The sequence below is a fragment of the Ambystoma mexicanum genome, chromosome 1p, assembly GCF_040938575.1.
Source record: "Ambystoma mexicanum isolate Mex_15411 chromosome 1p, UKY_AmexF1_1, whole genome shotgun sequence".
Taxonomy (NCBI): domain Eukaryota; kingdom Metazoa; phylum Chordata; class Amphibia; order Caudata; family Ambystomatidae; genus Ambystoma; species Ambystoma mexicanum.
In genome coordinates, this window is record NC_090921.1 from 732,210,104 (window position 1) to 732,228,481 (window position 18,378).

The 18,378-nt window shown below is 49.5% G+C and overlaps 1 protein-coding gene across 1 annotated transcript in view; it reads right to left on the reverse strand.

Moving 5' to 3' along the window:
• Window positions 1-4,414: 4,414 nt before the first annotated feature.
• Window positions 4,415-18,378, reverse strand: part of CKS1B (CDC28 protein kinase regulatory subunit 1B) — a 114,252-nt gene continuing 100,288 nt past the window's right edge. Inside the window, exon 3 of the mRNA XM_069650223.1 lies at window positions 4,415-4,953. Within this exon, the coding sequence (XP_069506324.1) occupies window positions 4,901-4,953 (53 nt within the window). The 3' untranslated portion in view covers window positions 4,415-4,900. The remainder of the gene's footprint in view (window positions 4,954-18,378) is intronic.

Here is an 18,378-nt window from a genome sequence, read left to right on the forward strand (position 1 = left end):
GTATCAGAAATTGAGGAGTAGAGCAGAGACAGGGCTGTCAGGATGTGAGACAGCCAAAAGGTGGAGGGGGCCGGGGGGGGGAGAAAGTGGCGGCAAAAGCCTCAACTGACACACGCCTCATGGGCCGGATGTCCGAGAAGGTAGGTGGCAGAGTTGGGGTAGGCTTGGCTTGGGGGGGAAGAGAGGGAAAGATGAGAGGAGAGGAGTGATTGCTTCAGGAGAGAGGAGTGGTCAGAGGGATGGAGAGGGGGAGGTCAGAGGAGATCAAGACATCGAGTGTGTGCCCTGCAGAGTGAGTCAGGCCAGAGGGGAGGATAGACAGGGAGATTTAGTCGCAGAGGTCACGGAAGCATACAGAGGAGGAGCAAGGAGAGTCTAAATGAATATGGAGGTCACCGAGGAGTTGAGTGGTAGAGTCCAGGAGGGAGGAGGAGAGGTCTGCCCACTCAGAGAGAAATTAGGTGATTTGACCAAGAGGCCGGTAGATGGTAACCACAATAAGAGAATGGGTAGGCGAGAGAGAAAGCCTACAGACAAGGCATTCAAAAGAGGAGTAGGTCTGAGGGGGAATGATAGAGGCAGGAATCCACTCAGGAAAGATCAGGGCTACCCCCTGCCCCCCTCCAACTGGGAGGATCTGGGTGCTGAGAGGATCTTGTAGCCATCAGGGAGGAGAGTGTCATAGCTCGTGACAGAGCTGGCCATGAACCATGTCTCAGTAAGACCAAGGACATCATCAAGGTCTAGTTCTTCAAGGAAGTGGCAGATGTCAGAGGAGTGTTTGACAGCAGAGCGAGAGTTGAGAGTGTCAATATGAAGAAGGTTGCCAGCCTTAAAGACCTTCTGGGGAGAGGTACAGATCAGATGTACGCCCTGCGGAGGAGAAAGAGCCCTAGTAGGGTCAGAGGAAGTGGAAGAGAGAGAGGGCAATTTAGCCAAGGGGGGAGAGTAGGGGACAGCAGGAGATGAGGAAATGAGGCGAGGGAAGCGCCTATCAAAATGGAGGAGATTGGCCTGAGGGCCTTGGACCATGACGGTGCCATTTAGGTAGACATTAATGATGACTTAGAGGAGTTGAAGGAAGCCACAAGAACTTCCCAGTGAGTGCCACCATTAATCGGAGAGAAGGAGATAGGGCAGAGCACAGAGATCATATGAGGAGGAGATCTGGCGAAGGAGATCTGGCGAAGGAAGGACAAAGAGGATGTCGGTGAGGGTCTGTCTGGCGGAAGCATTGGAGTAGGTGTCAGCGATAGGAAGACCAGGGTTAGAGGCCAAGATATCCTTTTTGAACTTCTTCCTACCAGACTTAGTGAGAAGGGAAGGATAGTCAATGTAGAAGCAGAAAGCGCCATTGGGGTGGAGGAGAGGATGGAGATACTGGGGGGGCTAAGGCAGGTAGGTGTGGGACAAAGAATGGTGAGGTCACTGGGCTGGCAAGTTATAGAGAAAAAACAGTATACAAGCAAAATATAGAGAATATCGCAATGGGCAGCAAGATTTGACTTTTTAGAACCAAGCAAAAACGGCAAGATTTGACTTTTTAGCACAAAGCAAAAACAGCAAGCATGTAAGGAACTCATGGTGGCAACAGTAAAGACAGACACAAGTGTTCAGAGTTCAAGGGTGACCATCAAAATAATAAGGCAGTCCTACTAGCGTCTTGTCAAATAAAAAGGGCCTATAATAAAAAATCTATTGCCAATCCTTACCACCAAGATACAAAAAGAGTGTGGGATAATGTTCATCAGACAAGAAAGAAAGTGTTCACAAAATTACAAGTCTGGATGGTGTTGCTGGGTCTCCCTTACACAAGTTTCAAGCATGGGACAAGACGAAACCTCCGAGTACAGCATACTCCTGGGCCTGTCCAGCACGAGACTCATAGTTCGTCTGCAAAAGTCTCTTGGATTACATTACAAGGCCTGATAGATTAAAACAACAAACAAAAGTTCATCCAGTATTCTTGTACCTTTGGGAGACGGCTCTTCGCCCCTAGGATCTCCCTCCGCCGAGCTCGGATCTTCTTTGCCAAATGGGCCTCCCTCAATCCGGTTCGCTACGGCCTCTCAGATATCGCTCATAATCTTTAGGAGCTTTAATGTCTGTTTAGACAAACGACAATGTGGAAAACCCTTTGCCGGGTTCACTCACGTCGACACACTGTTCTCGGGTGTATTCTTTTTCACCCCGCCACGTAATACGGCAAACAAAAGTTCTTTGGGCGATTGCTCTTCGCCTCTGGAATCTCCCTCTGCCGGGCTCGTATCCTCCTTGCAACCTGGGCCTCCCTCCGTCAGGTTCACTAAAGCCTTCTTTAACACAGTTCATGTAATTTCTACATAGTTTGTGATTTGTTTATTTTCATCAGAAAGCACAGTTTCTCTTCTCCTAGCTTTCTTTTGGCATCCCTCTGTCGGGTACACACTTGCCTTATTTCACAGTTCACAATCTTCTCAGAAAGTGGGGTTCCCTTACCCTAGCTTTCTCTCAACCAAGAGTCAGAGACTTTCGGATTGTACAAAGGATTTGATGTGACTTTTGTAGGACGACTCCAATATATTATGTTGCCCCCTCTATTAGGGCCTTCTGTTACTTGCAGTTTTCAACACTCAAGCGACCAGCAAGAGTCCTTCGACTGAGCACTCCTACGGCACCTGACCATTCTGCAGCTGGCCCTTCTCGAGTTTTAACAAAAGTTTCCATACACACAAGTTCTTGGCTTCAGATTTCTGCGTTCCTCAAATTTTGCCACTTGCATCCTTGGGCTAAACACACAATGGTTTGCCATCAGCTTCCTCTGACTCACCGGCTGTGTTGAAGCCGCTGTCTGGTATTAGGGACAGTACCACGGTAGCCAGGACACCTATCCACCTGCGCTAACAGTGTGGGAGGCACCAGTGTACTGTTGACATCTGCTCCTCCACACGCCAGCTGGAACTCTCAGTCTTGATTTGACTTTTGGGTTTTCGCGACTTTTGAAAAGGGCAAGTGAATTTCCCCTTTTGTCGTTCTTCCAGGTCGTGTCGCTTTTCTTCTCTGTTTGAACTACCGGTTCGGTGTAGCCGTCTCCTCGTACATTCGGCATTGCTCGAAGTGTGCTTTCGTGCTCCGCCTTTTATCCCTGTGGGGAAGGCAAAGGGCTGTCAGGTGTGTGTGATTACTGTCAGTTGCTTGACTTTGCTTGACCCTTGTTTTGGGACATGTCAGGTGAACGGCTTTGGTGCGAGGCTGCGGTCTGCCACGGTGTGAGAAACGGTTTGTGTCGGAAAGGTGTGTGAGGGTGGTTTAGAATTTCTAAACATCCTACAGGACAGGTAGGGGAAAAGGTGTTGTACAGAATTATAGCCCTCGTACTAGGGGTTTTGGTAAACAAAGAGGTGTGACGTTTGTAGGGTTGGTGAAACAAATGGGAATAACTGGGATTATTAGTGTAAAGAAAGGGGGGGATTGTGGGAATGGTAGTGTTTCGTCAAAGTAGACTGGGAGTTCGGGAAATAATAATCAGAAGAACGTAGAAGAATGACGGAGTATCTAGGTAGGAAACATGAAAACAAGGATTCTGAGAGATGTGGTTTCCAAATGCAACAGGGTTTGGGCTTCTAGGGGATGTACCAGATGTGGAGGGGTTGTTGGATACAGGTAAGGGAGATTCTTTGGATGCAAGGGAGGTAGATTTAAAACGACCTACAAAGGCCTCAGGGACTTTGTTCACAGTATAATACTACATCTCACCTAGGGTATTTCCCCCGAGCATAATCCCGGGTTCCCCATCTCAGGTGATCCTCCCTCGCCCGCCCCCTGGGTTGGAATCTGAAAGCATCAGCCCCTTCCCTCACCACCTGAATAAGGGATTCTCGAGGTATACTTGGGAGAATACCCTCAGGTTTCTCACAATGTCCGCCGCGCATCACCCAGCTGATGCACCCCATTGATCAGTGGAGACAGTATGGATTCGCCTATTCTCCTCTCATAGATCCAGCAGGCACTGGAGCTGCTGTTTATGCGGCCTTCTTCCTCTGTGCCCCCTGGTGGTCTCCGATCTTCCTCTCTTTAATCTGGCCATTTAATAAAATGATGTTTGAGAAGGAGAAAGGTTTACTCATGATGCCCAGCTATGTCTTTACATTTCAAATAACATGAGCTCTCCAGTTGGAGAAACGTTTCAATTTTGTAGGTTTAACCCATCATCACTCACCACCTTGAAGGCAAAGCCAACAATAAGGCTGCATTCCATACTGTCACTCAATGTGAAGAGGCAATGTGAACAAGATCTGTTGACAGATAACTTGCAACCGACTCGTATCCAACTATACAGGTGCTTCAGAGTAGCTAAACTGTCAATATATTCTACCAATTACCCTTTAGCCAAGTTGCCCCTAACAGAAAAGGTACTCAACACCACAAAAACCCATTCATAAAAAAACATATCACTTTATTCAAGTGTTTTTTGTTAAACAGAAGACTATACAATATGAAATAAAGCAAACGAAACACAAACCGAAATGGTAGAATAACAGCAGTTGCTAAGCTTCAGTACTGTACATGTCGTGTGTCAATCACTTAAAACCATTTCCTAAATTTTTCTTGAGCATTGAAGAGAAGCCCAGCAGGCTGTTAGGGAATTAACTGGGCCAACCAGGACGTTTCTGGGCCAGCCAGATTCCATTTTGGGCCAAGTCAGCTTTTTCCATTCCTTGAAGCATTGTAGTGTTCGTCTTGTTTACCCGTGAAGCGAGACAGCAGATGTAACACAAATATTTTCCCCAAGAGAGGAAAGGAACAGCTCAGAAAGGCGAATGGATGCAACGCTTCCAAACAAGGTTCTTGCAGCTCAGAGACAAAACATGAAAAATATATAGATATATATATATAAATATACAAGGTGCAGGAACGCAGATCATTTTTCTGGCTTCTTGGGCAGCGGTCGCCGGAAGAGCAAAATGTGAGGCTCTATAAAAGAAAACAAATTGCAAACGTTAGAGCATTTTACATTCAATGGCCAAACCACCATCATCATCATCATCGTCTGGCAAGGATTTTCTAATACATTTTAAAAGGCACATGCACATCTTCACCTTTCACTGTTTTAAAAAGTTATTTTGTTGAATAAAGCAATTTAAAAATAGCAACCCTTTTACATGGTGCTTGCGATCAGACGTGCATAAACATGACTGTGCACCAAAGCACCTTAGAGGGGTGAGTGGCGTTCAGTAAAACCTAACTAGTATTCAGAGAAGGTGCTTCAAGTTAGTGTTCCTCAATGCAAGGGTTGCTAATACAGACTAGCAGTAGTCTGAGCCTCTTCAAATTCAAAGGGTTGCACTTTGGTTGGAGTGCTTCATCCAGATCCCTATGAATGCCCACGCAGAACGGGTTTATTTCCCGGGGCAGTGCAATGATCCACTCCCCTTCACAATAGTTAAAGAACATGGTAGGGAGCTTCAAGTGGTTCTCACTGCTTACCAGGCTGGGACTTGGTAGCTCCACAAAACTAAAAGGTTTGGGGAACAAACAGCAAACTGTCACCTTTATAATGACTTCTACTTCTAAGCCCCTCTTTCATTGTCAAATGGGGTATTGCCCTACAACTTACCGGTTGGACTATGAATTGCTTCTGTGTAGTTAATAAAACAACTGAAGAGGATATCATTGCTAGGAGCCGAGAGCCGAACAATTAGAAAGAATGAAATTGACAGGCAGAATGAGAAATAGAAACATTAATCTGCTCAGCACGCAAGCAGGTCATGTGATGACTAGCTTGAAGCCACGCATATAGTGCCACAATGTGGCAGCTGCCACAGCGAAAACCCACGCTCCAAACTGCATTTGATAATGCGAGGGCAGGGTGGGGCTACGGACAAACAAATTCTCAGGCCACAGGTAGAGTGCAGATAGAAGTTGAGAAATATAATACACTGGTCAGCCAACACAGACAGCTACGCACAATACAGAGTCAACTTGGACCGGACTCGAGACCTTCAAACGAATGATTAAATTCAGCAATGTAGAGAAACTGCAATGCTTTAGACTTCTGAGCAACATCAACAATGCACTGCAATCATAAGAAAGTTACTCATCCAAGTGTTTACTTATACCGCTAGCTTATAGTTCCCTTCGTATATACTTGTGTAACGTTTCTTGGATATTTTAATGGTAAATGTTGCATAGCATAGATTAAAAATTTCCTGGGGCAAAAGCACGAGTATGCCAGTGACTACCCTCCTGCATGCCCCAGGTGCCAGTCCTTTTAATTGCTAATAGTTGTGGGAGGGCTGTATGGGGGAAAGGGGCATGGGAATACAGGCAGGCACTAGTCGATTAACCTTTTTACTCTGCCCCACCTCCATTCCCCAATACTGAAGGGAGATTCAAAAGTACCATATAAAATGAACAGGATGCCCTAGAATTGCACAGCACTGGGTGCAAGTTAACCAGAGAGTTTCTGGATGAATGACTGTCCAGATTTGGCAACATGTCTGTAGCTAGTCTACTGCTTACAGAAGGTGCGAGAAGTTTCCTAAAGTGCAGTATTGCAAAGATCTTCGAGGGGCACGTGCGTTTTACCACCACATAAAATGACTTGGCACTCAACAGGTGAGCATGTATATAACCCAATACTTGTATGATTTAAGAAAGCTTGAAACAAGTAATTATGGTATAGAAGCACTAGATGCCTTTGACCCGACAAAGCAGCAGTAAAAACATGATCAAAAGACAGGAGGGGGATGGTGAAGATATTTGATCTGTCGAGGTCAAGTGTGAGCACTCTGCTGACACCAAAAGTGTGCAAGAGCCAGTCTGCACCAGAAACAGGATGGGAGGGAGGGGGCTGGAGAACAAAAATCTTCCAATTCAAATGGAACTCGGCCACCATCTTTGGTTAAAAAAAAAGGTGCAATTGGTACAGCCAGTCACTCTCTTTGTAGAAGGAAAATGGAGTTCTCTGCCCACAGAGCCTAGATTTTGGCAACGCCACTGCCAGCCATCTAGAAGTTTAAAAACATGTTTTTATTTATTTATTAATTCCACACACAACATATAACACACCCGACATTTCCAATTACACGCTTTTCACAGTATACCATACATGTTTGTTTCTTTAATGTCTCCCTCCCCTCGCTCCCCCAAATACTCGAGCACTACTCTTTGTACCTCTGCTATTGGTCACTCAGGGCAAGTCCTCCTCAGGGTTCTCAGGCAAGTCCTCGTCGCTGGGGTCACTACGGGTGCACCACGGGTGCACCCATGCAGCGAAGGCATCATTTGTCTCCCTTCAATCAGTGTCCCACTTCTTCCCCCCTCCCCCTTGATGGCTGGCTCATACCATGCCATGGTCTCTGCATCTGCCCACTTGAGGAGGTCCTCCCACCACCTCTCCACCCTGGGTCTGTGAGCGGCTTTCCAGCCCATGGCGATTCTCCTCTTGCCCAGGATGTATGCTAAATCTTTGAGTTTGCATACATGTTTCAGTTTTCTAGGTCTGGTAAATCCCCCCCAGCATGCATGCCCAAATGGATTCTACATCTAATTTGATCCCCTTCTCGGACAGCTTGAATTTAATCTCCTCCCAGAATTTCCCAACCTCTGGGCATGCCCAAAACATGTGGACCATCCCGGCGTTCTCGTCGCCACACTTGGGGCACCTTTGTGCCTCTGCATTTCCGAATTTCGCTATCATACGGGGGGTCATGTATGCTCTATGAGTGACATACAGTTGGATTTGTTGTAACCTGGAGTTTCTGGAAACCTTCTTGTGCTATATTTGGGTCCTTTCCCATTGTCCGTCTTGCATTTTATTTATTTATACAGCGCGCAAGCAGCCCAAGAGCATTGAGGCGTGGCCTCTCCTGCCTCCTCCTCCCAATCCCTCCTTAGATCGGTGAGCTCTTTCCCCACTCTCAGCATAGTTAGTTCATAAATCCTGGATATTTCGTGCCCCCCCTCCCCCACGAGATGTCGTACATTGTTTCCATGGCCGTAACCAGGAGCTCCGCCAGCTCCAGCTCGGACCATGTTTCTTTCACTCTCTTGACAATTCTATTACACGTGATGTACTGTCCTGGCTGTACCCCAGTCTCATCCACTATTGTTTGGAACTCGAAGACCCTCCCTCCTGCCAGATGTCCCCCAGGGTGGCTAGGTCCACAGGCTCCCAGCATCTTCTGATCATTCTTCTGAGTTGGTCATCTGTACCGCATAGCGCCACCAGTGGCGCCTGCGGGGAGAACGGGGCCAGGCCCACCATGGACCGACACGCTCTGTGCCAGACCTCCCAGCCCAATCTGAGTAATCTCGGTCTCTCTCGCATCTCCGGTTTAGGAAGCCATATTAGTTCTCGTAAAAAGTAAGGGGCACGATCTTCCTTCAATAGCCTGGATTCAGCCGTTTCATTTTCCGCTAGCCATCTGGCTACATATTGTAGTTGCGCCGCCAAGTAGTATACCTCAAAGTTTGGTAACTTAACCCCCCCCTTTATCATATGCATTCTGGAGCTTCCACAGGGCCACCCTATTTCTAGTGTTATGTCACAGGAAGCCCCTACACAAGCTGTGTAGTTTAGTGAAAAAGCGTTTGGGCACCATGTATGGGATATTTGTAAAAAAGTGCAGTAGCCTGGGCAGAACCACCATCTTCAGCAGGGCTGCCCGACCTACCATAGCCACGGGAAGCCTGGCCCATAATTCCTTGCTATTTTTAACGCCTTCCACCGCTTTCTCTGTGTTATCTTTGTGCTCTGCCGCTGCCGTATGATAAATGGTGAACCCAAGGTATCTAAACGTTTCAGTCTGCCATGCTACTTGTAGGGAGGGCAGGTTTATCTGTGGGGTGTCTCTGTATCTGCCCAGGGGAAACATAGTTGATTTATCGGGATTAACCTTGATCCCGGAGAAGGCTGCATATCGTTCCATCACTTCTAAGATATATTGCAGGTTCTCCTCTGGGTAGCGCAGGTATAAAAGCACGTCGTCTGCAAATAGCGGTATTAGATGCGGGCCCGCTTTGGTGCATACCCCTATCTCCCCATATTGTTGTTTAAGGTAGATGGCCAGGGGCTCAAGAGCCAATATATACAACATAGGTGACCATGGACAGCCCTGCCTTGTGCCCCTGCCCAACTGCCAGCTCTCAAATATGATCTTCCCCATTCTTACTCTGGCTGTGGGGGAGCTATAAAGCATTTTCACCCACCTCAGGTACCCAGGTCCCATCCCAAATCCCTTTAAGGCCGCCATCAGCCATGGCCACCGGACCGAGTCAAATGCCTTGACTTCATCCAGTGAGACCACTGCCATTTCATCTGGGTCACCCTCTGCCTGCTCTATGATGTGATGAAGCCTCCTATGGTTGTCGGATATGCTCCTACCCGGGACATATCCTGTTTGGTCAGGGGGTATCAGTTTATTTATCATAGGCTCAAGTCTATTAGCGAGTACTATAGTAAGGATCTTACTGTCCTGGTTTAGCATGGACAGTGGCCGATATGACCCGGGGTCCGCGCTGGGCTTGCATGGCTTGAGAAGAGGGATGATCATCACCTCCCTCAGGGACGCCGGCAGTCTTCCCGCCTCGTATGACACATTCAGCATGGCCAGCAGAGGGGTAGGATTTGTCTATATGTTTTGTAAAACTTGCTGGGGAGCCAGTCCATGCCAGGGGCCTTGCACGTGGGTAGGTGCGTTACCACTGCCTCTAGTTCCTCCAGCGTCATCAGGGCTTCTAAGTTCTCTCTATCTTCAGTGCTTAGTTGGGGCAATCCTATGTCCTCTAGGACCTCGCGAGTTTCGCTTTCCATGTCTTCCCCCACTTCTGCGTAGAGGCGTTTGTAAAATTCGAGAAATCTCTAGTTCACTGTTTCCTGGGTATTACAGATCTGTCCCGCATCCCCCATTACCTCCCTAATCACAGGCTTTTGTACCTCATTTTTATAGAGCCACGCTAGCAGCCTGCCAGGTTTGTCCCCACTCGCGTGTTGCCGTTCAATGTAGTTCTTGTAATTTAGGTTGCTGAGCCTGTCCCATAGTTCTCCTCCTGCCAGCTGTAGCTGGCTCGCCCTCTCAGAGTGTTCTAGCGAGGCCCCCTCCTCTTTCATTATTGTTTCCAATCTCTTTTCTACGTCCTTCAACTCCTGCTCTATGTCTCTTTGGAGCCCTTTGGATCTGGCGATGACCGCCCCACTGATTACCACCTTAAAGGCCTCCCATAGGGTCCCCCTGATTCCACACTTCCCGTGTGGAGTTCAAAGTAGTTCATTATCACCTCTCGAAGATCCTCACGGAATGTAGCATCTTTCAGAGCCTCGGCTCTGAGCCTCCAAGTGGGGACTCTGGCTCTTGGGGGCTGATGTCTCCACTCCAGGACCATGGGGGAATGGTCCGACAGAATCCTGGCTTTGTATTCTGAGCCCACCACCTCCCCAGATACTCTGGGGGAGGTGAACATGTAATTCAACCTTGTGTATAGTTTATGTGGGGCCGCGTAATGGGAATAGTGTCTTGTTGTCGGGTGCTGCTGCCTCCATATGTCTTTGAACCCAAAATCCCCCAGGAGGGCTCTAAGTGCTCTCGCTGCGGGTGGATCATATTTCGTGTCCGATCTATCAAATACAGGGTCTAATGTGCAGTTAAAATCCCTCCCCCAAATGACCAGCTCGCCTGCGAGGGGGCTAATCTTCATATTTAGCGATTTATAGTAGGACACAGTATCCTAATTGGGAGCGTATGTATTTATGATACTTATTTCTCTATTTTAGAGCAGACCGCGAATTGCCACCATCCTCCCATCAGGCTCCACCACAGTTTGTAATATCTGAAGAGGCAACCGAGGTGCAACCCATATCACCCCCATGGCATATGCTGGTGAAGTGGCCCCCACAGTGGTGCCCTTCCATTTTTTTTTTTTAATCACCTCCTGTTTCTCCTTTGTAAGGTGGGTCTCTTGCAACAGGGCTACATCTATTTTTTGTCTCCTCAAGTACATAATCACTTTATTTCTCTTCAGATAAGTGTTGAGCCCCCTGACATTCCAGGTTATCATTCTGAGGTCACCCATCCCCTTTACGGTCTCTCCTCTTTACCCTTGTTCCGGGGTTCCCAGCCCGGGGATGCTCATCCAGAGTTTCGCGCGGAGGCGCGCGAGTACTGCCTCGTTCTCTAACCACTACCCCCAACACACTCTCCAACTCCCACCCCTTGCCCCTCCCATCCCCGCCCCGACAATTGCCCAGCTCCATCCCTGGATCTCAGGCGATCCCGCATTTGGGTCCGTCTAGCTACTGCGATACCGGACACCCAGCAGGTGGTTACCGTACTACTGGCAACCAAACTAACCTATCTAAAGGGGGTTGAGGTCCGGTGCTCTACTGCTCCTGGTCATGCATCATCATATTCTGCCTTCCCACTATTTAGTGCAACTGTACTCTACATCGTCATATTCTGCCTTCTCATTATTTAATGCAACTATAATCAAGTCCCATTGGCTCATCTTTATACAGCACCTCGCTTGTTGAAACGCTGCATCATTTCTCCGCGCTGCTTCCCTTCTGATCTTCCCCTCCTTCAGGGCAGTTTTGTGCATCCAGCCAGTCTGACGCCTCCTTCGGGGTGTCGAAAAACAGTGTTCTGTTCTTGTGGAATATCTTCATTCTAGCTGGGTACATCAACATGTACTTGTGTCCCGAGTCCCGTAGTAACCTCTTAACTGCACCAAAATGTTGCCTCTTACGTTGCACCTGAAGAGTGTAGTCAGGGTATGCTGCTATTGAGGCAGATGCCCTTTGGATTGTGCCTCCCTTGCGGAGGTATTCCAGTATGCGTTCCCTGTCGCGATAGTTCAATATTTTAGCGATGTGTCTCGGGGGAACTCCCGCAAGGGGGGGGGGGGGGGGGGGGGTGGGGGGAGGTGCGGGGGGGTGGGGGGAGGCGCGGGGGGGGGTGGGGGAGGGGTGGGGAGCGGTCGTCTTGCCAGGGCTCTGTGTGCCCTTTCCACCGCGAATCCTTGAGACAGAGCACCCCCTTTGATCTCCTGCAGGAGCATGGATTCCACGTACTCTGTGGGATTTGCTCCCTCCTCTCCTTCAGGAAGCCCTACGATGCGTATGTTCCTTCGCGCTCTTTCCTCCGCTTCCTCAGCTCTGCACTCCAGGTTGCCCATCTGCTGCCGCAACGCGTGGATCTCAGTTCTCCCGTGCGATCAGCTATCAGCCACACATCTTGTCGAAGGAGGTTCAGGTCTATTTGCACAGCGTCAATTGTGGATTCCAGCGCCACCTTCAGTGTAGACATGGCAGCCTCCAATTTTGTCTCCCACGAGGCTTTCAAGTCTGCGATAGCCTCCAGGATATGCCGGTCTTCCCTTGCAGGGGAGACCTCTTGCAGGGTGCTGCTGTCATTGCTTCTGGCGCCTTCCGTGGGTTGCGGGGTCTTGGCGTAATCTTCCATCGTGGGATGTTTTCCTTTGGTTTTGTTGAGCTTGGTCGCCATATCTATCGCTCCGCTGTGCAGGCCGGCTGCCTGTCTTGGGCGTTGTATTTAGGCCTTGCCCCTCCGTGTTAGGGCTCAGGATCTGTCTGCTGGTCCTGGCTCAACTGCCTGGATTATGCCCCTGGGCGTGCCTCAGAGCCGCTGTTCCAAACTTTGCACAGTTTTTGTCTCTGGGCCCTGCCCACACCGTATATGGGGTTCAATAGTGTGTGGCGTAGTGTGGTGAGTCTTTTTAATGACGCTCGGTCCTAGATCATATGGGGTACCTCCTTGGCCTCCATCTCCACCTCTAACCGCAATGAGTATCCAGTGTGGATCCCAGTATTCCAATCCTCCAGGTCCTTTCCATCTCCAAGTGCCCAGGGGGCCTCCTGCCGCTTATGGCCACCTCTTCCAGGGTCGCAGTGTCTGGCTAGTGTCCCTTTGCTGTATTCTTGATGTGTAGAGTTATGCAGCTCCGCAGGCTCGCTTGCTGTTCAGTTTCTGCTTCTTGGGTGCATTACTTGTCCCCCTGCAGCATGGCCCCAGTGCTCCTTTACACCTACACTTCAGAGCTTGCATGCCCTGTGTGGTTCTCTTGGGGCTCCGTCTTAGACTGCTGTGGTATTTCCCAGCTGTTGGCCCACGAGAACCATGAGCGCACTGGTCTAGTGGTTTCTGCTGGCTTAGTGGTCATTCCTTCTCACGAACGCCTGCTGATCTGTCAGCTCTCCCCAGCTAGCTCAGGTCTGCAGTACCACAGCACTTATCGTTTCGTAGCCGGGCTTCATTCTGTGCCCAGCTACACTGTTGCAAGGTTCCCCCAACGCCTGGAGTGCCTGTGGCTTTTGATTTTCTCGGGAGCACTTGGGGATGTGTGAACAGCTGATGCGCTACGATCCTCCCTTAATGGGCGCCTCGAGCGGACGCTCGCATTACTATCTTGGCCGTACCTCACCGCTCGCCTGGCGGTCGTCTGCCTCCAAGTTCATCCGGGTCTGCATCCGGGTCTGCAGGGCATTTATATTGAGGCTGCCTTGCTTCCAGTGTTCAGGCGCCCATTCTCTGCGCTTCGCTCCTCACCGATCAGCTGTTTTTTTATTCTGGTGCATGTCGGCTACTGCAGCAGTCTTTGTTCTGTGCGCCGGCCATTTTGTATCTCTATGCCCGAACAGATACAAACTTCCAAGCGCCCTAGTAGCCTGTGCCTGTCTTGTTTTCCTCCCGTATTCCATCACAGCTGGCCCCGGGGTTTCTTACACAAGCCAGTGTCTTTTAGGCAATGAACTCTGTCTGTGGGCATGTTGAGATCGCAGGATCTTGCAGGATCAATCAGAGCAGCTCCGGAGCACGTCCTATTACATGGCCCTTAAACCACGCCCCCCACCATCTAGAAGAAGTTACTTACCCCTGGTAACGTTCTTTCAACAGGATGTTTCTTCCACATATTCCTCATCTTTGATATTAGATATCCAGCTTCAGCTGATTGGGCAAATAATTTCAGCAGAGGGCGCTGTGCATCCATGCAGTGAACTATGTCCCTCAAGGGCCTCTGTCTCGAGGGGGATGTCATTGAAGGTATATATAGCACGCGCAGCGCCCGTTGGCTTCAGTTCTGTTTTTTCTTTTAGTAGAACTACCCGCATAACGACGTGTTTGACCGTACTAACTTTGAAAGCACGAAAGCTGTAATGGCATGGGAAATTCTACTGTGGGGTAGGCTGGGAAGGCGATGAGGAATACGTGGGAGGAACATCCAGTCGAAAGAACGTGGCCAGTGGTAAGTAACTTGTTCTTCGAATGGATTGTGTCCTCCCGCGTATTCCTCATCTTTGACAGACCCCCCCAAAGCAGCGTTTGCTTTGGTGGATGGAGTAAGAATCTTTTCTCAATGGTTCTCATGAACCGAATGGAGGAAATCTTTTCCAAAGCTTCCATCCTGACTGAGGGAAGAATCAAGGCAGTAATGCTTTGTGAACGTGTATATATTACACCACATCACTGCCTCACAAATGTTTTTGATAGGAACACCTCTTTGCAGAGCCGAAGCGGTAGCCATGCCCCTGGTGGAATTGGCCCTCAAGCCTTCTGGAGGATCTTTGGCCACCAGCCTGTAGCATTCTGAAATTGCCAGAATGATCCCTCTGGATAAGGTCTGCTTTGTCACGGCCTGACCCAGTTTGTGACCTATATAACCTATAAAAAGATGATCATCTATATGAAGTTTGGATAATCTAGAAATGTAGAAGCTTAGAGCTCTACGTGGATCTAATCTGTGTAACCGCAATACAATTTTCTGTCCTACATGAAAGTCTGAAAGGATCTTATGCAAAAATGAAGGCTTAACCCTCAGGATGACCTTATCCTTGTGGAAAATTATAAAGGGTGGTTTAGATGAAAGTGCCTGCAAACACAATGGTTTTAAACTATTGCAACCTTAATGGACATGAATGTAGAGGTTCAAATGGCGGACACAAGACATTTTAACACAAAATTAAGGTCCCAAACTGGAACCGGGAAAGGAGTTGGGGGGCAACAGGGGGGGAGGGGGGAGGTACACATTGGTGAGTCCCTTCAGAAATTGCGATAGCAGTGGGATCTTAAAATATGAAGATTGGCTAGGTATAGTAGACAACATAACATCTCCGGTGTTTTGTATAGTAAAGGGACTATATTCTTGTCCTGGGACCAGCTGCAGAATTTGTTCCAACGGCAACGGTACAAGGACTTTGTTGCTGGTGCTGAAAGCAAAATCTCCATCAAGTCATCTGGGAAGTCCCAATCCTTGTATCTCAGCCTCTCAGAAACCATGCATGAAGCCTAAGAATCTTGACCTCTGGATGGAGAACCCGACCCTCCTCTTTGTGGAAGACATATTGGAGGGCAGATGGACATGTCCAGAAGGTCTGGGCACCAAGTCCTCCTGGCCCAATCCGGGGCAATTATGATCATGAGTTTTCTGACTTTTCTCAACCTCCCGATATATATTTTTTTAAAACAAACAACCATACAAACTTTTAGGACATTCACAATCAACCCGTTATTGAATACACTTTACTGTCCTCCCCCCCCGTTAACTCGACCATTCCATCTGTGCCATCCACCCGAGCCTTTCCCTGTTGCTCTGCCCTTGTCCCATCCATGTCATCTGTTTCACAGTCGGCCTGGTGCGGGTTCACCATTGAAGCCACCATTTGCCTCCAGGCCATCAGTGGACCCACCTCCTCCTCGCCACTTCTAGTGGCGAGTTCCTACCAGGCCACCAATTCCGCCTCTGCCCATTTCAGGAGGTCCGCCCACCACATCTCCACTCTGGGCCGGTGAGCTGCCTTCCAGCCCATAGCAGTTCTACGCTTGGCCAAGATATAAACCAGGTCCTTCATCTTGCTAATATGCCTTAGGTTACGTGGCCTGGGGAAAATCCCTAGCATGCATGCCCATGCAGATCCCACATCAAGCACCACCCCGCTGCCAGCCAGTCTTGTTTTCAATTCTATCCAGAATCTGCCCACCTCTGGGCAGGCCCAGAACATATGCAGCAGCCCAGCCTCCGCCTCCCTGCACCTGGGGCATAGCTGTGCAGCCGAGCCCCCAAATCTGGCTATTCTGCTGGGGGTCAGGTACGCCCTATGGGTGACATATAGCTGGATCTGCTGGAGCTTTGCATTCCGGGAGACCTTCTTATGGTACCTTGGGGCTCTGTCCCATTGGCCGTCCGTCATGGGTTCCCCCACCTCCTCCTCCTCCCAATCACACCTCAATTGGAGCAGTTCCCCTCCCGCCTTCGTGCTCATTAGCTCATATATCCGAGATATTTCGTGCCCGCCCTCCGAGACATCGTATCTATGGCGGCATCAGGTTGTTCTGCCAATTTTGTCTCGGGCCACCTGTCCTCACCTGTTTCAAAATTCTGGAGTACGTTATGTGTTGGCCTTTGTGCACCCCAGTCTCCTCCATCAGTCTCTGGAACCCTACCACCTCCCCCTCCTGCCACACGTCACCCAAGATGGCCAAGCCCACCGGTTCCCAGTATCTGCGAACTCCTTTTATCAGCTGGGAGTCTCCCCCACACAGCGCCACCAGCAGGACCTGTTGGGAAAGCGGGTCCGGGTCACCCACAGTTCGCCATGCCCTACGCCAGACCTCCCAGCCCGGCCCCAGGAGCCTTCCCTTCCCTGCCACTTTCGATTTAGGCAACCACACTGTCTCTCTAAGAAAATATGGAGCCAAGTCCCCCTGCAGAAGCCTGGCTTCCGCCGATTTGTTTTCCGATAGCCACCTGGCCACGTATAGTAGCTGCCCCGCCAAGTAATACAGTTCAAAGTTCGGTAAGTTAATACCCCCTTTTCACATGAGTTTTGTAATTTCCAGTGGGCCACCCTGTTCCTGGAGTTGTGCCAGATGAAGCCCCTGTACATGCTGTGAAGTTTGACAAAGAAGCGTTTGGGGATCAAATACCGGATATTCACGTGAAGTGCAGCAATCTGGGCAACACAACCATCTTAAGCAACGCTGCTCTTCCCATCATGTCTAGGGGTAGTCTAGACCAAAACGCCATGCTGTTTCTAATGCCTTCCATCGCCCTCTCCGTGTTGTATTTATGCTCTGCCTCAATACTGTGATATATATTTATGTCCAGGTATCGGAACATCTCGGTCTGCCAGGGTATCTGCAAAATGGGCAATGCATCTGGTGGAATGCCCCTATATCTCCCCAAGGGGAACCCACTGGACTTCCCTGGATTTACCGATATGCCCAAGAGGGTGGCGTAGCGCTCCATCACCTCCAGGACATACTGCAGGTTCTCTTCTGGGAAGCGCAGGTAAAGGAGCACGTCATCGGCGTATAACGATATCAAATGTGTGCCTCCTGCCTTTTCAATCCCCACCTCCCCATATTGTTGCCTAAGACAGATTGCCAGCGGCTCCAACGCGAGAATATATAACATGAGCGACCATGGGCATCCCTGTCTGGTCCCTCTACTAAGCTGCCATTTGTCTGAAATTATGGCGCCTGTCTTGACCCTGGCGATTGGGGAGCCATAGAACATCTTCACCCATCTCATATACCCCTCCAGCCCCATCCCAAAACCACTAAGGGTCGCTATCAGCCGAAGGCCTTGACCGCGTCCAGTGACACAATGGCCAGGTCACTCGGGTCCCCCGCAGTTTGGTCTATAATGTGATGTAGCCTCCTATGGTTGTCAGTAATATTTCTGCCGGGGACGTAACCGGTTTGATCTGGGTGTATCAATCTGCCAATTACTCTCTTAAGTCTGTTAGCAAGCACCGCTGTGAGTATTTTGCTATCCTGGTTGAGCATCGATAAGGGCCTATATGACCCACAGTCTTCCTGCGGTTTGCCTGGTTTCAAGAGCGGAATAATCACCGCTTCTCGCATGCTCTCTGGCAGCTCTCCTCTTTCATAGGCCTCGTTAAACGTGGCCAGCAGCGGCTGGAGTAACTCCTGTCTATACGCCTTGTAAAATTCGCTGGGTAGCCCGTCTGACCCTGGCGCCTTACATGTAGGCAGATGCAGGATCACCGCGTCCAGTTAGTCCGTGGTGATTGGGGCCTCTAGGTCTGCTCGCTCCAGATCGTCCAGAGTAGGCAGGCCCATATCCTTTAGTGTTTCCGCTATTTCTTGGCCCATGTCTCCGCATTTGTCCTCGTACAGGTGTTTGTAGTACCTGAAGAACTCTTCATTTACACCGTCTTGGGTATCAGGAATCTGATCGTCCCCCCCCCCCTTAATCACTCGAATCACTGGTCAGGGTGTCTCGTTTTTATATAGCCAGGCCAGCAGTCTGCCTGGCTTGTCCCCGCCCGCATGCTGCCTTTCCACATATTTCCTGTAATTTAACTTACATAGCCTGCCCCATAGCTCAACGCTAGCACCCTGCAACTCCGCTATCCTT